The following is a 26,709-nucleotide window of genomic DNA, read 5'->3' on the forward strand; positions in this document are numbered from 1 at the left end:
AAGGCAAAAGGGAAGCCAAAGACAAGGCAATGCAAGGAGAGCAGCAGATGCAGGACGCCAAGGTGCGCCCAACAATTAACTTTGTTTCTCGCTTACATTTTCACGCCATTTTGAAGTTTGCTTTGCCGCCATCGTCGTCGTCGTCAGCGTCGGCGTCGGCGTCGGCGTCGTCGTCATCCTCGTTGTTACTGCTGCTGTGAATTTTTTGCTTGATTTTTTGTATTTTTTTGCTTTCTTTGCATTTTTGTGTTTTCATTTATTTGCCATTTTGTGTGCGTCCTCGCCTCGAGCGCCTCGAGCGCCGCCGTGTTGTTCGCTTTTTGTTTGCCAACCATCTTGTTTGTTGTTGCTGTGCACTTGCAGACTCCTGGCTGGTGGCTGGTGGCTGGTGGCTGCTAGTTGCTGGCTCGGCATCCTGTCGTGTCGTGTCGTTTGAGTTGCGGGCGACGGACTTAGCACCTGTTTTATGGACTTCTTCATCAACGCGCTTGGCGCAAAAGTTGCGCGCCAAGAAACGAAGTTAGCGCTCAAGTCTGTACTGCCCCTAACCCAAAAGTCTAGGAAAGTTGGAGCTGCCAGTTTTTACTTGATAGTGGCTGCAGGCACATGGGGGACAGTGCAGTGGTGTGGCAATGAATGGCTGCAGATGGAGGCGTGGCAGCCTAATTGAGTTATTTGCGCAGCTTAGCTTCGAATTAAGCTAGTAGTTGGATTTCCCTCTCCCCCGCCCCCCCTCTTTGTGTGCTCCATTTAATGAAGCCAACACCAGCCAAGACATGCCATGCCACCTGCTCGCTCCATGGACTACTAGCACCATGCTGTGGAGGTGAGGAAACTGCAAACGAAAAGAAAAACAGCTAAGCGAAACTAAATTAAAGATGAATGATGCAACTAAATGCTGCTGCTGCTGCTGCCGCTGGTGCTGCCGCTCACATTCCCGCCCAACGACTGGATCAGCTGCAGCAGAGTAGTGCGCATGGAGCCCACTTGATCCTCGGAAACAAGCAGCGAGCAGCTGGCATAGCCGCAGCGGAGGCAGTAATCGACCGCAAAGTTGGTCATGCACATCATGTGGCAACCAGCCTCGTACTCGTAGCGCTGCTGCAGACAGCGCCCCACCACTAGGGGAGATTGGTCGGCGCCCAACAAAACGCGCACACGGTCCCACAACTGGCGGGCCAACTCGTCATTGTAATGATCCCGCGAATCGTAGTGGACGCACTTTCGATCGGGTCGGGATAGCATCAACAGTGACCAGTGTCCTTTGCGGATGAGTGGCATTAGAATGAAATTCTTCGACTCCAGGTCCAGTTCACGTATCATGGTGCGCAGAAGACGTGGCTCCATGTTGCGCAGACATTGAACTGTGGTGGGTGAGAGGAATGCCACTTCCGATGCCACCGTCTTGAACCGCCGGAATTGTAGATAGGCGTAGTAGAAGGTGACCAGACGCTCGCCGAGAGGATAGGGTCCTTGCAGCTGACGTATATCGGAGGTGCGGAGCACGCGCTCCTGAAAATGTAGAGCCACCGGATCATTTTGGATATTATTGATGTTACTTATTTCGGCTCTGTTTGGGCCATAGCTGATTCTGCTGTTGCTGCTCTTGCTGCTCTTGCTGGAACTGAGACTGCTCTTGCTCTTATTGCTGCTCTTGTTGGTGCTGGCCTTGTCCTGGCCCTTGCCCTTGCCCTTGCTCTTGCTTTTGCTATTGTTATTGTTGTTATTGTTATTGTGGGGTCCATCGCCATAGGCGCCAGCATTTCTCTCCAACTTGTTCACATTTAGGTTCGATTGGGAAGCGGCTGTGCTCTCCGTGGACTTCGTGGACTTGGTGGACTTCGCCATCTTGGCAGTCCCCTTGAACACCCTGATGCTGTTGCAAATACCGGACATCGAGAATTTGTCTGTTTTGTGGGTGAATACGATTTGTGTTTTATTTGCGAAACTAATTAAAATAGGTCAGTGCATATAAATTTGAGTAGATGTGAGTGATGTGTTTATGATTGAAATATCAAAGATTCTATTCACAAATATTAACTTGCGTTAGATAGGGTCGCTTTCTCTTAAGTCAGCGATTGGGACTGATAAAAGCTTAATCCAAAAAATAATTCCGAAATAAACTAGAGTCTGTTTTATCTGAATTGTTGAGCAACCATTTTATTGATGTTTATTTCTATGCACTTTGCCTATTTTAACAAATTATAAAAGATTCTGAAAAGCAAAAACGTCTCAAAAACTAAAAAGTTAAAACTTATGCTATAATTAAAAATATTGCTTGTCTATAGTATACACATCAAAGAGAAATAGTGGTGTCGATAATGTTTCTAGATGCTGCTAGCACTATTTAGGTTGTTGGGTAAGGCCTAAAAATACTACCAGGCTGAGTATAAGCCAACCAGGGAGGCAAAAGAATGCAAAGCAAAAGTTATGCTCCGTCCGTGAAGTCCAAACTATGTCTAAGTGTCAAGCTAGAAAGGACATCTTGCCTTGCAAAACAAGTTACAAACTAATTTGCTTGAGAAACTAATTTCTGCATCGTGTGGGGGTGGACTGGGGCTGGCTAGTTCAAGCTGCGTTTCCTGCACTGTTTATACTTATGTTTATTAATCTTTTTTGAAGACTTTAGAAACGCATTTAATTAAAAGTAGCTTACACACACAAACATTTTGCAACAAATATTTAAGATTGGCTACCAAAACAGACAGCTTACAGCCTCATTATGCATACTCGTATTTGTATTCCTATGTTTGCATATTATTAGCATTTTTTATTGGCACAACAATTCTTATTTTCACAAAAATGCATTATATTTATTTTGCAACTTCACCGGAAATAATTCCACAATAATTTATTAGCGCTTAATTAATACCGCAATTAAATTTCCACAATGCCTATTCGCAAATAATGTGGCTAAGCTGCAAGTTTTCCACAAATGCATTAATGTTCTGTAAATACATACATATATACATAGTATATATGGATTTTACACTAATTCATTCACTCTTCCATTTATTCTATTTGTACACCGAATATTCAATTCACTTAAAAAAACAAGAATGTATTGCCACATTTTAAAAGAAATAAATGTTCTAAGGGAGACCCGAAATAGTCGCTTCTCTCCGCTTTTTGTTATAGTGAACTACAAGTATTTTGTAATTTGTGGAAAGCCTGTTTAAGCTGAAACGGGAATATACGATACCGAAACTGCTAATCTTAAGGGAATAGCAGGAAGGGAATCACAACTTTCGATAGGACTTTAGATTGTTGTGAGGAACTTTTAAATACCTATAAATGCCAATTGGATAGGTCTTATAGCAGCTATACAAGTATTAACTAATGCTCTGTGTATGAATAAAAGTCTACTACATAGATGCCTAAGTAAATAAAGTCATTAATGAAGGCGACTGCATTCAGCTCTTATCGTTCATAACATTTGCAATTATGAATAATTCTAAGTATAGTAAACACGAGCATATGATTGGCTCTCTGGTATTCAAATAGCATTTGTATTGTGCAGTAATAATGAATTAAGTAGTTACCAATTGATAGCAATTGGCAATTGTCTAAAGTTAGTACTTTTTGCACTGACGGAGTCGCTCCTGCGTTTGTTTTAAAGCCACAATCAATTGTTGTAAGTATTTATTGTGCATTTTCAAAGTAAATATGTACAACAATCGGGCGTTGTATACGTAGCCGATATTTGTGCAACGATTTTAATGCCAAGCCCAAAAAACAACACCAACAACGACAACAACAAGAACACCTACAATAAATACAATGCACACACACACACCTGAACACGTGGTGGAAGATACAAACAATCAGGCATGTTAATTCAGTTATGCGCTGCCTTTTGCAATGGAGAAGAGCGAACGAAGAGTTTTTAATTATGTTGATTTTGCGCTGATTTAATTTCATGTGCTTGTCCCACCTGCCCACCAGCCGTCCCTCAATCCCTCAACCAGGCATGCCTGGTTGGCTAGCTGTTGGATGGTTGGTTGGTTGGTTGGCTGGCTTGCTGGCTGGCTGGCTGGATTGCTGGCTCGCTGGCTGACTGGCTGAATGTTTTTTAAGTTTTCTTGCTCGTTCACCCAAAAACCAAATGGAATTTAATTTAATCCTTTGAAAAAATAATTGGGGTGCCTGCCCCCACCAACCTGGACGCCAACGCCAGCGCCAGAACTCGCAAAAGCAAAGGCAAATTATAAAAGTGCTTTGGCGAAAAATTTGTGCCATGTCTCTCCCCACCTCCGCCACCATCGAATGGCTCCACTTGAATAGAATAGGAAAACTTCAAAAGCTGCTATTCAAATGCCACACACACAACACTCTCACACACACACACACACACACACGGTGTGCGTTTTGAACGCTTTTCATGGCACGTTTTAGTTAATGTTACACCATTTGGTTTAATTACTTTTTTGCCTTGCCTTGTCTCGCCTGGCCCGGTCCGGCCTGGCCCGGGCCGCCCACTTGCATTTTGCGCGTTTTTCTAGCGTTTTAAACAGCTTAATTAAATATGAGAAATTTCTCGCTTGCACAGTTCATTTGTTCACTCACAGCCTCGTCCTCACCCTCACCCTCATCCCCACATCCTACCACAGCCCCTCAGCTCGTCTGACAAATCCTTTAAAAATTCATCATTTTTGTAAAGCTGATAAACGACCGCAGCGCACTATTTTGATGGCTCTCAATTATGTAACATAATTCGTTTACCTTTTTTCTCTCCGGCTGTCGGTTGCTGTTAATGGCATCATTGTATTTCATTTAAATAAATGTGGGCTGAACAATTGCGAAATTTATCAACACAACTGGCCCAGTGGGCCAGAACGAGTAAAAGCCAAGGGGCGTAAATACATATATGCTTGACAAAGCAGTGCCTTAAATAAAATAATACCTATTATGTTATTTCCATGTATGTACTAGAGTACTAGTTCTAGTGAGTCTATACTTGTAATTATCTATTTTTGCACAGGGATTATTCAACTATAAATAAAGTATCCTAATAAATCAAAATGACATCATCTGGCTCATTATTTCAAGCACTAATTGCGTCTCTAGTTCTTCGTCCAGTTCAGCGCGATATATGGTATTTGACTCGACAAGTTTCGTTTTATTTCAACTAAAGGTTTTTAGTGAAAAAACCTAAGAATTATAGTGGCTTACAGCACATCAGAAAAACCGTTTGGAACTGCTTACCGAATACAACAATTTACACCCAACAATTTTGCGATACTAACCCCTGTATCAACACCTTTTTTTACATCTTCCCCGAGACTCCCCATTATTAATAATATTATTAAAAGGAATTGGTGATTGGGAAGACACCTAATTCTTAACCAACCCCTTGAAGTTCACAATTTAAATGTTTATATAGGACAAGGATCTTGTTAACTGCTTTGAAATAATTGTACAAATAATTACAGAAATTGAATTCCTAAGAGAAATAATAATATTCGCCGTTTGTTTTTTTTTTTTTGCACAGTTTATTATTGTTATAAAGCGCCACTAATCCTATAAGGATCTTCGGCATAAATATGTATTACAAGTATTTTTATTTATATTGTACCATCAACATTCATATGATTTTAAAGCCTTAATAATTATGCGTACACAAAGTTAAAGCACGATCCATGCGATCAACCTATACAGCGAAGGGAGCACGACGAGTGCAATAAAGGATCCGTTAACGCTGAGCGGCGCAAACATTGCAGTCGTCGTTGCTTTACAAGTATTTAAGGGAACATTGGGCACGTCCACGAATTATAAAGCTTTGGATTGCCTAAAAACAATATATTTAAAAAAATAATAAAAAAAAAAACCTGAAACGCGACGCCGAAGCGAACACGAAGCGTTGCGTCACATAAACGAACTCCATTTAGAATCAATCAGTGCGGTTATACAAATATGATTTAAAATTAGGCTGGCAAAAACAGGGGCCTTAAACTAAGGACTTAGGACTACTACAGAACACCCGAAATGATGGACAAAACGTGGATTGGAAAACAGGAGATACAATAAAATAAAGACAGCAAACAATACGTCCTATCACTGGGATGCCCAAGAGGTAGGGACGCATCCGAGCTTATCACATTAAAAAGCGTCAACTACGTATTAAGAAAACAAAAACAGTTACAATTCAATCAGGACACACATACAAAAACATACTAAAAGCCGCGTTCGCGTTTTAACTTGCGTTGTATACTAAAAAAAAGAAAAGGGCTAATTTCTTTAAAATCTGGCTAGAGCTGCAAATAGTGCGAAACGGTTCTCCATCAATAGTTAGTTTAAAGGTTCCTTTAAAATTCCAATTCAGTAGGTTTTGGACCAGACAGTGAGAAAGAAGAGGAGCGCAAATAAATTAAAACAGCTAACCATATTTGTGCATCTAAGTAGAGGTCTCCTCGTAGCCATTGTGGACATAGCCAGTGGCCAGTGAGCCGCTCACTGCCGGCGACTTGGCCAGCAAGTCCACCCCATTCGGAAGCGCACCAACACCACTAGTGCCGTTGGCGCTCGGATGATCACAGCTGTCTAGAATTCGCTCGAAGACCGCCTCGAAGCGACAGCAGTTGATGGCGAAGCGCACGGGCCTCTCAAAGCTGGCTGCCATGTCGCGCACAGCCACAAAGAGTTCGGAGAGCAGGGGAAGCCTCTTCAGATCGGCAGCGCCCGCATTGTCCGCAGCTATCTCAACGGGACGCACCTTGACCAGGAAGTGCATGCTGTGCGTGTAATGCTGCAGGTCACAGACCTTGTGCAGCTGCGCCTCCACCAGACGGGCCAGCGTCGTCTGCTGCTCGGGCGTACAATAGCAGGTCACACTGTAGTAACCACCGTACTGCGCCTTCAGCTGTGCCGGACTGCTGCTGGTCACGATCTGGCCATCCTTGAGCACCGCCACGCGCTGGCACAGGTGCTCGATCTCGGATATGGAGTGGGATGTCAGCACGATGGCGCGTCTGGCCTCCAGCAGTTCGTGGATGGTGCGGTAGACGTACGCTCGGGTCACCGGATCCATGTCGCTGGTGGGCTCATCCATCAGAACGGTGGGTGTGTAGCCACAACAGGTAATGGCCACGGTTAGTTTCCTTCGATTGCCACCACTCAGATTCTTGACCTGGACATGACGATACTTGCTCAGCTCGTACAGGTCCAGGATGTTTTCGACCAGCTGGGGAAGATTCTTTATGCCGCGTAGCTTGCCATAGAAGAGAATACATTCGGTCACGGTCAACAGAGGGTCCAAAGGATTACTTTGGGGGCAGTAGGAGATGCTTGGCTGCAAGAAATTACAAATAAAATAAATATATTCAAACAGCATTTAAGGTTGAAGGTTGTGTTATCTCAATTGTAGTTCTTTTTATTCCTTTGCAAGATTTCTCGATTTTTCTGTTCAATAAGTATGGCATTATGAACCCAGACCTTACGTTAATGTTTAATTGAATTAGAGGATTTGAATTTATTTCATATTTATGTTAATTGCATAGAAAAGATTGCACTTTAATGGCTTATTTAAAAATAAATAAGCAAAGCTTTCTTCACATCCATTTGAGGTTAGTAACTTAAAATGAGGAGTATAGTGAGGTATAAGGTTGCTAAACAACTCAGTCTATATCAGCCTTTATAGCGTAAAAGTTACTAATTAGAAGCCATATTCAATAACATCTTAAACTATTTCAATAATGAACAAATATATTTTTCAAAACCCCTTGAAGGTTTTGTAAAGTGTGGTCTAAAAATCGAAAAGACAGATCCAATTACTTACATGCTCATAATAAATCTCCCCTACATTGGGCTCCAGCTGTCGTGTAAGCATTTTGAAGATGGTCGATTTGCCAGCTCCATTCTTGCCTAGAAGGCCAAAGCACTCGCCTCTCTGGACCCCAAAGTGCACATTTCGCACCGCATAGCGACCTCGGCAATAGGCCAGACAAAGATTATCTACGCGCAGTGCCTCACTGTTGCTCTCAGGACTCTTGAAGATGCTTTGAATGGACACGAGCTTCAGTTGGCCCAACTTGCGCAGCTCCTGTTTGTACTGCCAGTCGATGGTGCGGACTATGTGGAGCCACAGACGCTGCAGGACGTGGCACTCGATAAGTACATTGAGCAACACGCCTATCACCCCTAATAGGCCGAGGGCAACAAAGTGTCGTTGCAGAAGATCACTGAACACGGGATTCTTATAGGAGTTGATGTCGTAACGCCGGAATATCAGAGCGACCTGATAGTTCTTGGTGATCTCAAGTAGACCGTCGCCTAAGGCATGTTGTGGAAAGACAAGGAATGCATGGTTAAGGGCATGACGCCACTCGTCCCACACTGGACCCTCGCCCACCACTCCCAGGATAAGTATGATGCCCATAGTGACTAGTGGTATAATGATATTCGCGCAGAAAATGGATACAATGGAGATGCTGGAATCGCTAAAGACCTTCTCAAACACATGCACGGCCGGCACACAAGCAAAGCTGCAATCAGATACAAAAAGGGCATTTAAGAAGGATGTAGCTCCACAAGTTTTCGAAAAGGTGGACTCTCATAAAGACAAAACGATGTCGATATTGTATTGCGTGAGACCTTCTTCAATATCTCACCTGAACATCATGGAGAGCGCAATAATGCCACTCAGCTGCTGGCGATCCACAAAGACTGGCATGCCAAAGACCAGCACAATGCTCAGACAAACACCTAGTGCGACCATCATGATCAGGTAATCCCAGATGAAGGCCACCAGCCAGTAGTTGATCGCACTCACACCACTCAGACGCTGCTGCAGCTTCTCGCCATTCACCCGCTCGTTCACCAGATAGACCGAGGCGGAAGCCACTACCAGACCAAAGGCAATAAGTAATATGAAGACCATGCAGGAGTCACCCGCCTGTCGGAGCACCGATGTTGTGCTCAGCTCTGCAAAGCCAAGTTTCCAGGGCTCGTTGCGAACGGTTATGCTGTAGTCTGTGTCGTTCACAGTGGTGCGTAGCAGTTGCGTGTTAAGGCCATTCAACCAAGCCATCATGGCATGGTATCCCTTGTTGTTGTACCATACTGTGGCACCACTGCCATTCAGTCCATAGCCGCCATACCGCCGACCTCGATACTCTGGCAGGCTGGTCAGTATCCAACTGAAGGCCTGTCGTGAATTGGTAAACTCATGGCAATCGAAACCAGTCTCATTGTCCGGCCCAGCATCGCTGCAAGACGATTTCAAATTCTCATAGAGTGCGCCAGTGAAGTCCGTTGGACGCTCTAAGCTGAGCATTTGCGTTGTACGTGGATAGAGGGCACGACTTAGTGGCAGTACCGTATCAAAGTCATCCTCAAGGCGATAGCTGACAAACCACATGGCACAAATCTCAAAGATGGCAGGCAGGAGCAGCACGTACAGGAGCAGCCGATAGTTGCGTGTGAAGTGACGCAGACGCTTACCGAAGAGCTGACACATTTGCCCCAGACTCGAAAGCGGTTCATCCTCCAAGTCCTGTTGCCCAGCCACAATGCTTGCCGTCTGCGCATGCGCACCATTCTGCGTGCTCAAGCCATTGGAGTGCTCACCACCACGATTCAACTGTTCGAACTCCTGCTCCAAGCTATTGCTACTAAGTGCAATATCACCCAAGAGGTTGGCCGCCTCCTGTTGCTGCACATATTCGAGGAACTGCACGGCGCCCGGTGTGAGATTCTGCTCGTAGCTGGCGCTGACACACAAGTTGTGCGGCTCCTTTGGCGTCAGCATTTGGCTTTGGCTAAGCAGTTGCTGTGCCTGCAGCGCAACGGCCGTAGACGTAATCGCATCTCCACAGCGCATGGACACCGTATAGTCTGAGGTGCAAATTCGCTGAACTGCGTCTCGATTATGCTGCGCCAGAATGCGACCCTATACATAGAAGGACAGTGGATAGATTGGAATAATGCACGAATCGGGCCATCAAGAAGCACTGCAGTGCACTTACATTGCGCATGACGACCACCATATCGCTTAGATGCTTGGCCTCATCCAGAAAGTGTGTGGCAAAAATGACGGCACGACCCACTCGCAGACGTTCGATCAGTTGCCAGATATCCTTGCGTGCTTTGGCATCAACTCCGTTGCACGGCTCATCCAGAATAACCACGCTGGGCGAGGCTAAAAGCACAGGTATTGGAATAGACGGGCGAAATATAGTAGAATGCTGAGACTCACCGATAAAGGCAATGGCAACACACAAACGACGCTTATATCCGCCAGATAGCTGATAGGCACGGTAGCTCTCATGCTTGCCAAAATTTAGGCTTCTGAGCGTTCTCTGCACCTCATCTTCATCATTATGCAGCAGCTTAATCTTGGCATACAGCTGCAGATGCTCCCGAGCCGTCAGATTCGGTATGAGGATATTATCCTGCCAGCAAACGCCGACATTGTCTTCGGGCGAGGCAAGCAGCACCTTCCCCATGCTCTGCATGCACTGTCCGGTGAGCAGCTTTATGATCGTACTCTTGCCGGCCCCATTACGGCCCAGCAGACATGTGACCTGATTGCGCGCAAAATCCAGACTGAAGTTTGAAACTGCAAACTTCTCGCCATACATCTTGCTCACGTTGCTCAGCGAGGCGCCCAGCTTATCGTCCAGGTGCTCCCGCGTCACCTTAACGAAGCTGTAATGAGCTAAGAGTTAGGTAGGAGAGAGAGCACAATCGTTAGCGTTCGAGTATATAGTACGATGTGAATGAAAATGAAAAACTAGCTACCCACTTTTCTTGCAGCGTTTATAGGCATATCCAATAGCCGCATACAAAAGCATGTCCACAACAAACATGAATATGGCCAGAGCGCACTCACTACCGGACAGTCCACGGTGGAACAACTCAGCAAATGTGAGTCCTTGCTGCTGAAGCTCCATCCGCATAATCTCGCTCCAACCCTTCGAGAAGGCCGTCGTGAAGCTCAGATTGATGATAATGTTCTGAAGCAAGCTCATCTTGGTATCGAACAGCAGCACAATAATATAGGGGCACAAGGTAATGAAGAATAGGAGCGCCGTAGCGACCGCTCCGATGTTGGCAGCCGTAAAGAAATTGGAGCACATATAGCTGTGGAGCAGAGAGAAAGTCCGATTGGCCATTGACTCCGAACAAGTGCTTTGTATGAGAATCGCAGAGCGAGGAAGGACACTTACCAGAATGAAATCAAGCATGCGCCAAAAATCATGCAATATAACATCATGAAGAGCCAATTCGTGTACACCATTATGCCGCCACTGTATAATACAATGCTGACGAGCACAAAGATGGCGCATAGCTCGGCAAAAGTCATCAAGGTCCAGGCAATAACCTCTGAGTGGGCATGCAGACCCATCGAGCGCATTAGCTTCAAAGCAAAATATTCAGAATTATGTAAAGCTAGGCTAACCAACTGATTACCCACCATGCTATTATGACTCTCCCGCATCCAGATGCGTTCCCGTACACAGATCGCAACGGCAACGATCAGGGCCAGACAGAAGGCGACCTGAACTGCCTGCGCTAAATACAAGCCACGCTTGAAACTATGGGAATGACATTTTCTAAAAAATTTCTAACACTCAGAAAAGTTGAAGCAACTCACACGTCGTTCTCATAGGCTGGGTAGGGGAACTGTTTGGTATAGAAGCGCATGTCGTCTACTTCGAACTTGATGGCTTTGGGTGAGGAATGAATGAAGCTATTAAGTATACTGAGCAGACCCTGGCGCTTCACACGATCCAGCACTCTTTCACTTTGTTGCTGTGGTTTTTGCTGTCGCACATCAGCATCGCCTAGAAGCAGCAACTCCGGCTGGATATCCGACGGGAGTTGCGTGGTCGTCATGTGCTTCGTACTGTCTGTGCTTGTCTCCCGGGTTTCTGTTGCTATCGTTGTGGGCAGTTGGGTGGCACCCTCTTCGTTTGTCGTTGTCGTTGACGTCGTCGTCTGTTCGACTGACTCCTCGTCGAACTCTAGCCGTGAGGTTTTTGTATTTGTATCCCAGCCGGATCCAAAGAAATCATCACCACTACCCTCCAGACTCAAGTCGTCATCATCCACCCGCTCTACTTTAATGGTATTGCGTTGTGGCTCCGTGAGCGGATCATCTGCGCCGATTCCCAGCTCCTTCTGCTTATGTTTGATTATGCCCAGATCGACCATCTGCATCAACTGGACAAAGCCACGATGGTACTTGAGATCGACCAGCATACTGTCCGCCGGACCCGGAAACCAGAAGCGATTCTGGTTCTCGAACGTGGGCTGTGTATTGTCCGTGTCCATGTGTATTCTATAGGCCACGCTCTTGCCAGCAACCTTCTCGAATCGCAGGGCGCCGAAGAAGAGGCGCTTCTGGTTCAGTTCATAGGCGCGTTGGACCAACTCCTTCTCATTTGAGACAGGCTCAAAGCGATCCACGGACAGGCACTCCACTATGTTGCTCAAGGTTGTCATAATCTCATAGATCAGCTTGTTGGTGCGTACATAGTCAAAGGCACGTTCGATCTCAGCTATATCGAAGTCATCACCCGCCAAGCTCTTCACCAGGGGCGAACGAGCCAGCCTGAGAAGATTATCAAACTCGGCCTGGAAGGTCACATTCGTTCGCAGCTTGGTCAACGTCATGGCTGCTGCCGCTATTAGATTTTTGAACCGATCCATTTCCTCAAAGGTGGCATTGGTCTACAGAAGGGAAGGATCACTTAGGTCCTATGGTCGCCCAGTAATAAACGCTGAGGGTAAGTGATACTTACGAACTTGATTATTGATTCGGTGTCCGCATCAGGTGGCGTATAGAGTATTTTTCCCTGAATAATAGGCTTGATCGTATTCCATGTTAGCTTGCCCTGGTTCGTTGATGTCACATCCAGATACAAGCGCTTACAGTATTTGGCTGGAAAAGCAGCATAATAGATAATGCATCAGAGGATTTAAATATCATTAATTCATGTGCTCACTTGGCCGCCAGTCTGGCGTAGTGACGTGACGGCGACGACGGTGGTCTGAAAATCGATACGAGCCACAACAACCAACACCATACAACGTAACACACAATAAGTTAGTAACGGGCACAGAGAACGAGAAGAGACTTTGGTTCCATTTACTCACTTGGCATTGCATCGAGTTCGTCGTCATTTACTTCGCTGAAGTCCTCCGAATATAGAATATCGTTGACCAGCGGAATGCTCTCAGTGCTGGGAAAGGGATGGCCGCACAGCAACTTTCCAAACTTGACGAACGTTTCGCGATCTTCGGGGAACGAAGGATAGCAACAATTTAGTTCCTCCTTGGACGCAAAAGCGACACAAACTTACTCGAAAACAATCGTGTAATATCAAAGCTATAGTTCATCATCTTTTCAATCCTCGGTACCAATGCAATCATGGCACTCACATTACCTTCATAGAAGAAATAAGGGGCATGGAAAATAATTAGGAATTCTTCATTGTTAAGCTTCAAGGACCATTCTCACCGCGTATAGAGTCCAGATGATCGCTGGTAATAAATGCGGTCACAGCGCTAATAAAATTCGCCTTCTCCGGGAGGTCCACAAGGGCTTTATACAGACGTTCATCCGTTACCAGAATGTTGATTATATCGATGGCAGGATTCAGGCTGCAAGTATTTCAAAGACTTCATATATGCTATGCATACAATTTGTAATTCCTTCGGATCTCTTACGGTGCATCTTTCCATAACGAATACTCTTCATATTCCCTGGTACTGAGACATTTGTTCTCCAAGCTGCATATATAGGAGAAGGCGCTGGGCACAACTTGATTTTTTGTGGGCAGCAATCGGGTGGGAAACTGACACTCCTCAACATGCTCGGAGCCATACTTCAGGCGAATGATGTAGAGCAGCATAAAGATGAGAATGGGCCAACCGAGCAGCGTCAGGGTTAGACACTTCTGGCGCCATCTTACGAGAATATCCTTGCGAAGAAGCGCTTTTATCTCGCTACATCTGTAAGATGGCATTTTGTTTCGATTCCTGCGCAGCCGGTGCGCCTTTATTGGACAGGATGCGTGAGACTGCTACTCAAGAATTTCTTAATCAGTTCGATTTTGTAATAGGAAGCTTATCTAACAAGCCAATCATAAAATCCTGTTATGTTTTCATCTTTGTGTTGGGTTTTGTTCTGGAAGATAACAACAATTTGGCACACATTTATACAAGCTAGAATTTATATAAGCTGTTGGATTTGTTAAAGTAAACTAACAAAAATAGAGATAAGCAATTAAATATAAACAATAAATAGTAAATCCTAATCTTAAATGAGAATCTAATTCAGATCTTTTTAGAGAGAGATTCCAAAAGGGAAAAATAGTGCAGTTGCTGATATGACTTTGCTGATGTAAAAATTGTCTATTTATACATTTTTATTGCTCTGATTAATACTATTTATGCGACACAATTGAATTCTCGCATTTTTTCAAATGCTGGTTATATCCCAGGTCCATAGCTCAACGATCTTTGTTATAAATCTTTTGGCGATTATCCAAATACATATAGTATGTGCGATAGATACGTGTAATCAGTGTAAGCAAAGACATTTTTTCAATAACAACGAGTGATATCAAGCAAGATGCATCTGAACAACAAAGATGCACATGGAATTGTTATTGTTGTAACGATTAATATCGATATATGGCTATGATCTTTTATAGTAATTACGCGATTTGGTCCGAAATTTGTACTTCGTTTCCCCATTTCCGTCAAGAGATCTGCAAGACTTTTGTAATTCTATTGGAAGAGCTGAACGTCAAATGCGGCGAAAACTTCAACAGCAGACCCATGTGATCGGTTCGTTGCTCTTTTGCTAGCATGTTCAGGCAGTCACCAACTTCTTAGTTAGCTTAAGGACGACTACCACAATATAACTACAATATAACTACACCAACAACATATGATTGACCAGCATCGTAAAGAGATGATCAGAAAAAGTCCCCTTGCATAAAGCAGACAAAAAGACGCTGAAAACAAACGCCACTTTATTGGAGAAGAAAGATGAAAGTATTCTCTCTTTCTGATCGGAAAAGATTATATGACCCTAACCTTATCATATGAGATGCGTTAGGGGCCCATATAACAAGTATATAACATTGCTTCCAAATTGAATCTCGGAATAGAATAATTAATAAAATATGTAAATGGGAATATTTCGCGCAATTGGAATTTATTATTGTTTTCCTATAATAATAAATGATTTATGATAACATTTTCAAAAAATGTACTTTATACCTACTTATGATCTGGCTTCTTATGTGAGAGTTTGTCTAACGAATTTCCGACCATACTAGTATTTTGAAAGATTTATTGCGGTTTTGTTAATGTTTGCTTAACAGTTGCTCATTTGTTTGCCTACTTGCCTGTTTGGATTTGAAGTCTTAGTCATATTTAATATAGCAGTAGTACGAGTACATCGCGTTTAGTTTTCTTTTGTTTAACTTGTCATATCTAGTTGGTGTTTGCTCTGATCTGTGTGTGCGTTGCTTGTGTGTGTGTGTGTGTGTGTGTGTGTGTGTGTGAGTGCGAATCGCTAATTCATATCCGTTATTATAACTCACGGGCAGTAGTTTGCCTTGAATTGCAAATGCATCGGATGGCGGCAGTATTCAATATTCGATGCGCAAGCGCCCGGCTACAAGAGGCGTTCGAGCACTTTATATGATAAGATATTTACGTGTATAATTGTCGTCATTGCAATTATTTTGCGCATTTTGTTGTAATTGGAATTAAATGATTGGCGGTGCATTTACCGGCGGCACTAGCAGCATTGTCAAGCTTTGAGTCATTGACACAGCCAATAATAATACATATATGTACATACCTATAAATTATATATACATACAAGTATATCGGGGTATGTCGGAGTACGTTGCCAGCCAATAGATCATACCACTTGCCGCAGTTCAGTAAACAACTGAAGCCTTGCCATTTATTTCTTTCTCTGCTGTGTTCAATTATTAATATAATACTTCTCTCTTGCATAAATTTAACTTGAAATTAAAATTCCAGAGGCGTTTACATACTTGTTGGGACTAACTTTAAAGCTACAAGAAATTGCTGGTATCCATAAACAACTTTTGAACAGATTGCTCATTGTTATAGCCTGTACCCAAAGGGTGAAAGGCTATACTAGTTTTGTGCGAATGTATACATACAGAAGGAGGCGTGGCAGACCCCACGAAGTGCATATATTATTGATCAGGATGACAAGTCGAGTCGATATAGCCATGTCCGTCTGTCCGTCCGTCCGTCCGTCTGTCTGTCTGTATGAACGCAAGGATCTCAGAAAGTATAAGAGCTAGAATAACCAAACTTGGTATACAGATTCTCCTGAGCCCGAGAAAGGACGAGTTTGTCCATTTTTTCCGATAATTAAATTAATTTAATTTCTTTTTTTGTGGGGTGGTACAGGGTATTTAAGAGTTGAGCCTGCTCGACTTTAGCATTCCTTTCTTGTTTTTTTTAATTTTCTTAATTTTTTTTTGTTTTCTATAATTATTGTAAACATATGTACAGAGTATTTCAAAGTCGGGACACCCGACTTTAGCTTTTTTACTTGTTTTTTACTGCATACAAGCACGCATGGACACGATTCTGATGTAAATCTATGCTGTTGAAATTGTGCATAAAGTCTAATGTCTGTATGCATGTGTAAAATATTTTATACTTAATTAAATTAATTAATTACATTTTTTTAATTTTTATTTTATTTTTTTTTAATTTATGTTTTTTGTTTGTGGGGTGGTACAGGGTATTTAAGAGTTGAGCCCGCTCGACTTTAGCATTCCTTTCTTGTATTGTATTACAATTATACTGAGAATAATCCCAACTCTAATTGCGACGCAACGAAAATTTCCTCTATAAGTAGCATTTCTCAGCTATGTAAGCCCTTTTTGGATGCCATGACATGCTTTTTGTAGTAATTCTAAAATTGTTTACAAGTTGAACCCGCAAACCCTTTAACGGACTGGCCTTCAATATGATCAGACCTATTGGAAGGCAACTGTTTAAGGAGTCATTAATTATTCTTGTGCGGTGCGTTCTAGCCAGCACGCTTTAAAAAATGTCAAGTACAAGTTCGAGCCAATAACAATAAAATAAGAAACTATTTGCCGGCGTGATCACTGTCTTAGCCACCCGATCCACTACCAGAACAAAGCAAGAGAGTTAAAAGTTGTGATGAAAACCGGTTAAATAAAATCTTTTATGTATGTATGCATAAGTATGCAAAGCTTGACTTGTGACTTTTGATTTCAGTTTATGGGGGGCTTTTTGTTATCTTCATGTACGACTATAGTCTAGCATTAATAAAAAAAAAGACGCAGATACAAAGACCTTTGCATAGCCAGTTAAATGGGCTGGACCGTCGCGTCGGTGCGCATGTCCATGAGTCTTACTTAGCCAGCTGTTGAAGTTGCAAGTCAACCACATCAGTTATTGAGAAAATCTCATCAATACTCGTACAAGCAAAGAAATATGAAACATTACATACATTTTGTTTGGTCTGTGTGCACAATATTTCTGTGTCAAGACTACAGACCGTCTCAATGATTACTTACATACATACATACATACTCGTACATAAGTATGTGCATATACTTACTGTACTCGTATGTGTGTACTTATAAGTGTGAATTCAGCGAAACTTATGACCGCCTTTGAAGTTCTAAGCCACCAATGCTTCATCGAACACAAGCTATTTATAGAGAGATAACACAGTATGCTCTAGTTTTCTTCATATACTCGTACTATATTATTGATAGATCTGTGTAAAAGTCAATTAAGTCGACCAACAGATAGTACAGATTACTAAAATAGCAACTTATTATATTTATAAATAATTTGACCGATTAGATGACATAGAACATTCTCCAATAAATAGCACGCACATTTTAATTCAGATGTAGGACCCATTTGGAAATTAAATTCGAGTTAAATTAATAAATTTGCTTTGAAACTGGTCCACAACCCAATCTCTTTCTCCAGACAGTATAATATTTGTTAATTTTAATTTAAAATAACCAAACCATTTGCCATTACTTTTTCTTTTAAAAACCGAATCAGTTTGAAATGTTAATGGGCTCGATATTAATTTTTTTTAAGCTGCATTTGAAGCCCGTTGTTTGAACGCTTAGCAGTTGTACAAATAATTTGCATAGACGGCCTTACCAGTTTTTACAATACGTATTTAAATATATAACATGTTATTTCTACAACAAGAAATACCAGACTTCATTAAATATATGGCTGAATAAAATGCATCATGGCCACAGAACAATGAATTCATATACTTCTGAGTGTAAGCAAATGGTTTGCATATAGCTGCTAATCGGATATATATATTATGTATTTGTCTGTATATTTCAATTGCAAAAAAACAAACCTCATTCTATTCAAAAGAGTCTTGAAATCGAAACAGAATTGTTTAGTGTTCGAAAGTGATCGAATGAGTGTTGGAAACGCTGCTAATTAATTATCCAATTAGGTTTGAGTTTATCTCTTCAGCTAACACGGCATATGTGTACGTAGATAGCAATCGATTGGCATGAAACGTTTAATTTTTGGATTTTTGTTTCTAGCGCTTTTAATGATCTCTCGTGGCAGACGATCATGACCTTGTTTAGTTACAAAACTAAATAAATATGGCACTAAAAGCGAATGTTCTCCGAACGATCGGTAATTACGTAGCAGTAGTAGCGACTAGCGCTAACACATTAATCGGGTCCGATTCGTCAGACGACTTCTTATCACTTCCATTGGCAAATTCAAGCTGAGAGCATGTACGCGTCTACGATAGACTCCTGCCTGCCTGCCTGCCTGCCTCCATCTTTTCTGTTGCCCCTTCGTTTGAGGGGGGATGGGTTATCAGTGCGAGAATCTGCGTTGATAATTACAAGGAAAATTACAAGCAACTGCTGTCAGTTCGCAAGTCTGTCTGTGTCTGTTCTGGCTGTCAGTTCTGTCTGTCGTCGCGTCGGCTCGAAATCACAAACGTGTTTACACGCATCACAACAACAACAACAACAATAGCAGCAGCAGCAGCAGCAGTTACAGCAACAAGCTTGCAATAAAATGCATGCAAAGTACACGTTCACACTGCAATCAGGTCTGAGCTGTGACGGAACCCACACGAGTAATATAGAGAATACAATGCCGCTAATAATGTTACAGCAGCAGCAGCAACAACAACGACAATAATAACAATAACAAAAGCTAGCTATAATTAACACATTAGTGTGTCTGCCATTTACTTTTGATCTCGTCTCGATGGGCCATCGTGCGTCGATTTTTATCTTCACTTCTGTTTCAGTTTTGCATGCGGAAGAAGCGCAGAGTGGGTAGAGATTGAAATTATTTATAACTCTTTACGAGCATAGTGGTTAGTAAAATAATGAAAATAGAGGTGGGTACGTGATAAGTTGCTGTATAACCAAACTGGCCGGTTTATATTTCTTATAATTTCAAGAGAGTCGTTTCTTTGAGATCTGTTGATCACACAGATAGAGCTAAAAATTGCCTCCATGTTGTACTTGTATGTACATAGGTGGGAAAATTAAGATTCGCACAACCTTAGTCTATTGTTTGGAAATCATTTTTGAAGCCAGAATGCAGTAAAAGTTTTAAAATATTGTTGGTATTCAAGCGAAGCTGTCAGGTTTATTGTAAAGTAACAAACAATCATCAACATTTACTTTTTAACTATTCAAGTGCATTTTACAAATAGTTTTTGCATCATCTGCGAAATTATGAAAGTGCCCTACAAGCAATGCTTTAAGATTTAAGAATTAAAAAAAAAAATTCAATTGCTTGATTTTAAAATTGAAACTAATTTTATATCTTTCATTCTTCTTTAACGTTATCAAAGAATTTCTTTTTAGATTTTTACATTTTTAATACAACTTTTCTTAAATCAGAAGGGGATACTTTTGCAAATATGTTTTATATTTGTTGGACACATGTTCTTTTCTTTGAACATTTTTTATTAATGACCTTCGCCTTTCATATCACCTTGGGAGCAACCTAAGATCCATAAAATGCAAAACGCAATTCGAATTTGAATTAACACCTTAAATTTAATAAATACGAGTATATAACTTAAATACTGATCTATAAATCATGAAAACCATGCGTTAATTAAACTAAACTTGGCCAATCAATGTCAGTGTATGCATATATTTTTTTCTTTTGTGCTTTCAAGGAGTCCGAATAAAAAAAATAGTTGAGAAAAATATATAAGTATAATTGGAACTAATTTCTTTGTTTTTTTAGCCGAAGTATAGATTTCATGCAAATAGTATAGTATATCTGTGTCCCTCTGCCCACTTGAAATGCTAAGCTTAAACTCCATCTTTAGTAATTACCCCCATTTACCTATAATTTTAAACAAACTATTTTAAATAGCAGGAGAACATATTATAGTTGTTTGTTCTTTCAAATATAAGCCGAGAATAGTTAAGGAAATATAAACAAAGTGCCGTAGATAACATTTCCTTGTTTAGTTTTAGGCGAAACATTGATTTTAAAATTAATTTCTGTGCTTAGCAAGCACGATGCTTCAGCACGAGGGATATTATCGTAGAGTTGCAATTAAATGAGCAGCTGTACACGATAACCATCAGTCACGCCTCACGTCGTCTCGTGTCGTCTTAAATCGGCCCAAGTCGTCCCGCTCTAGGTTGTAAGAGCAATTATGCATACCGGGCACGTTGGATACTTCGCTCAAAATCGCGCCAAGCGCTGATTGATTTATATTTGTATGCAAATTGATCCGATTTGCGGCCTACAACTCCGCTGAGGCCCATCAGTCGCGGACAAAACGCCAAAGCATACCTCTGTAGAACTATTGTGGGGGAGCGACGACAACAACAACAACAACAACAACAACGACTTTAAATACCAACTATAATGGTCAGCTGGCCTTAATTTCATTTTGTAATTAGACAACAATGCCTTAACGCTGGAGAGTGCAACTGAACTTGGACTTATACTAACGATTAAAAATTAATAAATCATAAAGAAATACAATACGAATATATGAGGAACTTTTATCCGCTGATGCAACCCAACCTTTAGACTAATTAAAATGAAAAATGTAGAAAAAGTGAAACAGACAAAAAAAAAAAATTACAGACAACGACAACTTTACGAGCAACATAAACGAATGCGCCTGCAAATTGTTGCAAAACGGGAATTTTACTTCAACTCGCTTAGTGCCCCTCCAAGCCTGTCAGCACACACAGACAGACATCTACTATACTAGAAACCAGTTAAGAGCATTTAGTCTGCTTCACGTAGTCGACGGTTTTATCAATTCACATTAATTACCGGCCAGCACAAAAAGCTTTGACGACACTCTGAATATTTAAATACCCCGCTGGACACTTTTGACGCGCTACACGAATTACAATTAACAGAGATTATCAGATCCGTAAGTTCTTAAGTAAGTATTACGTATACAACGGCAAGCAACGAAACGTGGGTAATCCAACAGTGCAGTTGATAAGAAGTTATTAACTACTGGCCAGTCCATACCCATACCCGTACGATCCATCATCTGCGATTGCGCTGTCGCGAAATCGAGACAACCCAAGCGATAATCTCTTCTTATACCATTAATATTGCAGATTTTTCTGTCATGACTGACTCACCTAATAAACTTTAATTGCATACTTTATAAGTGACAGTCCATTAGAACTGGTATCGCTTTGACCAAACAGCGGCAAATTACGTTTGAAGATGTTCAGGAGCTCTTCATAAAAAATTAACTTGTACCTAAAGTACATATCCTATTAAATAAATTAAAAATTTAAATTTGCATATTATACCATCTAATCAGTGGCTATATAAGTTACAGATCTACAAGTTTAATAGCAGTTTAGTTTGTAAATGTATTGTATATTGGCAAAATGAAGAGGAAGATTTTCGAGATAATACTACTTATATTGTTAGCTTCCTCAAAATGTAAAAGATCCAGCATTTTAATAAAATAAAATTAATCTTCTTCCGTTAAAACAATGAGGAATACAATTAGGCAGCACAGGAAATCATAGGTTCATTGGTTCAGAATTTGCAATATGGTGTATAAACAAAAGTCCATTTGTATAACTAGATGAGTTGCTGTACAATTTGTTAAAAAAAACTCTGTCGAGCAAATAGTATTCTTAATTCAATTCAATCACGATTCCCCACTAAGGCTATCGTCAAGAATGCAAATATTTTGCACCCCAATTTCTTGAAATCCACAAGCATATCATATAATAATTTCGAATTTAGGCTAAAATGAAAAAATAGCAGCAAATTGTGTGCAGATTATTTACGTTTCTGACCGTGGACTAAGAGATAGCTTACTAGCAATACTATTTAATAGAGCTTTAGAAATTATCCTAAAGCTGAAACTTAATTCATAATTAACATAAGCAACAAAAATCTTGATAATTGTGTATACATATTTTGATTCTACTTAGAACTATGAAAAAATATTGAAGAGATCATAGATTCAAGTTTCGTAATACGGATTTGCTCGAGGCAAACAAAATTGGAAATCCCCGTTATACATATGTACTTATATATATGAGCGCTTCAGTTGTTTTGCACAGTACCTATGTATGTTTGTCTATAAAAGATTTGAGTTGTTGTAAATGTATTAGTGTGATCAGAGATCATCGATTAACTGTCAACTGCTAATGATGCCAATGCCAGTAGATTGATAAGTCAATAGGAATACAAGTATGTGTGCACATAGGTAGATTCATCTCAACGTTCTATCAATGATTACTTTGGGCACAAGAATTATTAGAAAAAAAATGAGACCTTTGCGTTGGGCAGCTAATTATGGACTGACAGTAATGACAGAACTCTTAAACTAAATACGACAGTTCTATAACCCCAGACGCCGTTCGCAATGACATATTTACAAAGTAATGAGTACCCACATTTAACTCATATGCAAAAAAAAAGTGCGAAAAACCACACAAAGTTGGGGCTTAAAGCGCCCCAACAACAACAACAACAACAGAAACGACAGCATCACAACAACAACAACAGCAGCAGCAAAATAACACAATTTATCATATACCCATTAAAAAGTCGACCTTGGCCATGAGTCTTCAAAACGGCAGCAACAAAAGTTGCTACTAAACTAATTTTAAAAACACACATAGTTGGAATCAAGAAATCGAAAGCGAACAAAAAGCGTAAACTAGTTTGCGTTTTGCAATCGTTGTTGTAGACAATATCTCTCCCGAAAACAGCACCCCCTTGGCTTACTTAATAGAGTTTCAGTTTGTTCATATGTTGCGTTTTCTGTCTCGACGATTATCCAAATCAATTTTCAACGAGCGTGCTGTCACAACTTCGCCAATACCCGTATAACTTAAGCCAATTGAGATATTTTTTTTTTAATATTTCCTACCTATAGGAATATTTATCGATCGTGTCTACAATAACAAAACTTGCGATGTCATCATGATGTGGCAATAGAAAACCGCTATTTAAGAATGTACTAGTTTAAAGCCGGTACGATAAATACTATAATTATACATACTTACGCTTATGTACACAAGTGTATATGACAGGGTTTAGAGATACTGGATGATTGGACAATCACCATCATTCATCACCAACTAATTGGATGGAAACCACAACCTATTTGATCGCAGCTAAAGAAAACAACAATTCGGCGAGCCAACAAGAAGTGCTTGAATATTTAAAATTCTACAAATAGAAAATATATATCTAGGCTCGAAATGAAAGGACTTCAATTCTGTTACCCATACAAGTCCACACCTTATCTAATAAAATAAAGTATAAAACAATTTTGAAGACAAACACCTTCCCTGTTGCACATAAATGTTTCAAATTTGTCGACCAACTAAATTCTTAAATAAAAACCCAGTAGGAAGAAACTAAAGATAGAAAACGGAAGAGTTCAGCATATCTCAGTATATCTAAATGGTAGATAAAATAAATAAGGGACAATAGTTTTAAGGTGAAAGGTTTTAAAGAGCGAAGAACATACTAGAGTTCGAAATATGTGCAAGAAGAATTACATTAGATATTATGCTTATTTTAAATGGATCTTTTAAAAATATACAGCTCTGTGGTTCGGAAATCCATGTTAGAGATATTTTGTTCAAAAGTTTTCAGTTTATGGCTTCCCTGAATTCAAGATCATAGTTATCTGGGCCATTATCTATTAATCTAAGGTACAACATTTTTATAATTGGAATACATGTATGAAAAAAGGTTCAAAGTAAGGTGTGCAATTCTTCTTCTTTAGTTCCCTTATTCCTCCGATCTAATATATTTTAATTACAGCAAATTCCTTACGGACGATACTTATTATTTTAGGATTAAGGAATTAAGAGTCAGATTTTCACTGTCTAGTAAGTAAGTTGTTTTAAGTTTTCACACTTGCTGAGTGTTTCTAACATATACAATAATTATTCGAAATGCCCCTTCTGGAAAGGGTAAATGGAAATGAAATTGAAACCGAAAACTAAAGAACGCTGATAGTCAAGCGAAAAAAAATGGGCAAGGTCATTATCAAGATGGCAACAGCAGAGACACTGAACATTCTCCTGGTCGGTCTGCTTATCAGTTTGCACAACTTAGACTAACAATGGATGTGATTAGGCTTAGCACAGTCAAGTATTTGCTTATATACTCAAATTCATATGAAAGTGTTGTTTTTAAGCCGTGACTAAAAGTCTCAATCGACTTGAATCATTTCTTCCATTCATTCAATACGTGATTGCAGTCCTCATAAACATTGAATTCGAGTTCTTGAATGCAAACAGAAGAATTCTTCTTTCTTTCATCTGGCAAATCATACATAGACCAATTCGCATATTAATTATTCTATACTATTTAAAGGGCTTTGAGAAATTAAAAGCTGAGCAACACGTATCTATTTACATATGTGAATGTTTTTAGAATAGGCTGCGAACTTTGGGCTCGATAGGTAGAAGAATTACAACACCCAGAGACACACATTTCAATGCACATACATATGTACATACATACATACATATGTGTGTAGATGAGGTGTGTAGGCAATTACATACGGGTACTATATAGTATGTACATACATATACATATATAGTACGAGAGTATGTGCACATGTTTGTAAGCCTTGAGCGCGTCTCTGCTTGAGCGTCAGCGATAGTTTTCACTTTCAATTGTTGTTAACATTTTAGGTACGTGTGAGTCAAATTGTTATCGTCGCTGGCATTTTTATGCTTTGTTTTGTTGTGTCTTTTGTGGCTGCTTCTTATGCCGTCGATTGCAGTAATGCAAATAAACAATGGGCCGAAAATAAGAAATACAATGAACAAATACAACAACAAAAAACTAGTCGCAGACCCACTGGAGAAGTCAAAAAATAAAAAAGAAGAAATGCCGAAAAGACATATTGAATAAGCTCGAATTGAAAACGAATTGAAAACAGCTGTCGTCGTTTTACGCCACGGCTTTGGATTTTATTGGTCAGCCTAAATATTGGTGGTACTGCTGTTGCTGTTGTTGTTGTTGCTGCTGCGGCTGCTGCTGCTGCTGCTGCTGTAATCGCTATTTTTGGGATGTTGCAACTGTAAGGAAGTAAAACTAGTTGACTTACTAACCTCACTGCACTTGTTGCACTTCGTTTCTTGCCTCTGTCCACGGAGCCAAGTCTTGTTACTGTTGGCGTTTTTGTTTCTCGTGTTGTTTCTGTTGTTGCTCTTGTTTATGTTGCTCAACCAAACCAAAACCAAAAAAAATATATATACCCATAAACTTAACAAACAAACAAACAAACAAAAAATTGAGGTTCACACACAAACAAAACAAATTACTAAACTGAACGCGCGGCACTTGGTCTTCTATTTATGCGTTTTTGAGCCACGGTTTTTTTTTTACTTTCGATTTCTTCTTTGCCAACTTCTTGCACGTTTGTTTTTACTGTTGTTGTTTTTTTGTTTTTGTATTTGTTTTTGTTTTTCTTTAGTTATGCTATTCACTTGTCATGTAATCATCAAGATCTTCCTCCACATCTCTTTTTACTAATGCGCGTTCGATCTGAGATCAGAAATCGGAAAACATAAATCAGCGATCAACGGATCGACGGATCTGCGACTGGCAATTGAAAGTTCCGCTCAGACGTCCGTTGGCAACGCTTGCCGCAATTGAACTGAGCTTAACTAAAACGCGTTACAGAGAATTATTTAATTCCTCAACTTGGCTGCCGGTGTGCGTCGCTGTCGCTGTCGCTGCTGTTGCTTGTGTTGCTGCTGTTGCTGGCGTCGATCGCGAGCGTCGCTGCGCAGCTGTACAGCTGTGTTGTTGTCACCGTCGCGCCGGCGTCATCGTCATCGCAATCGCCGTTGGGGGAGTGAGAGCTTAGCCGACCATACGCCCGTCCGCCCATTCCCAGCGCCAACAACAATACCGTCCACCTTGCCGGCTTGTCTGTAGCTTTGCGTGCTGCCGCCGCTTCTGCTGCTGCTGCTAACTGTTTTTATACCCTGTACCCGAGCGTAAAAAGGGTATCTTTATTTCGTGCTAAAAATGTAACAGCCATAATATATACACACATATGTACATGCGTTCTTAGTCAATCTACACATATTCGTCCATTTGGATGAACGCCTGGATTACAGAAATGGAGACCCCATAAACCAAACGTGTTATGTAGATTCTGGACAGCATTAATTGATTTACTTTGATTAT

The 26,709-nt window shown here is 40.8% G+C and overlaps 2 protein-coding genes across 3 annotated transcripts; both read right to left on the reverse strand.

The window, feature by feature from the left end:
* Nucleotides 1–891: 891 nt before the first annotated feature.
* On the reverse strand, nt 892–1,970 carry LOC115627951 (NEDD8-specific protease 1). Its single transcript, XM_030523845.1, has one exon. The coding sequence runs from the start codon at nt 1,894–1,896 to the stop codon at nt 892–894; it is 1,005 nt and encodes a 334-aa protein (XP_030379705.1). The 5' UTR covers nt 1,897–1,970.
* A 3,536-nt stretch (nt 1,971–5,506) lies between these two features.
* On the reverse strand, nt 5,507–26,149 carry LOC115628069 (phospholipid-transporting ATPase ABCA1). Of its 2 annotated transcripts, XM_030524035.1 has the most exons (15): nt 25,623–26,148; nt 13,672–14,131; nt 13,463–13,605; nt 13,305–13,388; nt 13,099–13,239; nt 12,744–12,883; nt 11,594–12,672; nt 11,414–11,534; nt 11,166–11,356; nt 10,742–11,079; nt 10,193–10,654; nt 9,963–10,135; nt 8,607–9,886; nt 7,775–8,480; nt 5,507–7,288 (listed from the first exon to the last, which is right to left on the reverse strand). In XM_030524035.1, the coding sequence occupies exons 2-15, from the start codon at nt 13,968–13,970 to the stop codon at nt 6,395–6,397; spliced, it is 6,051 nt and encodes a 2,016-aa protein (XP_030379895.1). In that variant the 5' UTR covers nt 13,971–14,131; nt 25,623–26,148; the 3' UTR covers nt 5,507–6,394. The 2 variants fall into 2 exon arrangements, with proteins under 2 accessions (XP_030379895.1, XP_030379896.1); XM_030524036.1 differs by lacking the exons at nt 5,507–7,288; nt 7,775–8,480; nt 8,607–9,886; ... (5 more) ...; nt 11,594–12,672; nt 12,744–12,883 and adding an exon at nt 12,886–12,992 and having other exon boundaries at nt 25,623–26,149.
* Nucleotides 26,150–26,709: the final 560 nt, after the last annotated feature.

The sequence above is a fragment of the Scaptodrosophila lebanonensis genome, unplaced genomic scaffold (genome assembly GCF_003285725.1).
Source record: "Scaptodrosophila lebanonensis strain 11010-0011.00,11010-0021.00 unplaced genomic scaffold, SlebRS2 tig00000098-arrow-pilon, whole genome shotgun sequence".
Taxonomy (NCBI): Eukaryota; Metazoa; Arthropoda; class Insecta; order Diptera; family Drosophilidae; genus Scaptodrosophila; species Scaptodrosophila lebanonensis.

Bases quoted from the DNA above. Each gene is read 5' to 3' on its own strand.
- LOC115627951 (XM_030523845.1), bottom strand. From the start codon at position 1,896: ATGTCCGGTATTTGCAACAGCATCAGGGTGTTCAAGGGGACTGCCAAG.
- LOC115628069 (XM_030524035.1), bottom strand. From the start codon at position 13,970: ATGCCATCTTACAGATGTAGCGAGATAAAAGCGCTTCTTCGCAAGGAT. The intron at 13,240-13,304 runs GTAAGTTTGTGT...CGTTCCCCGAAG, and splicing joins TATTACACGATTGTTTTCGA to ATCGCGAAACGTTCGTCAAG. The intron at 7,289-7,774 runs GTAAGTAATTGG...AATTTCTTGCAG, and splicing joins GGGAGATTTATTATGAGCAT to CCAAGCATCTCCTACTGCCC.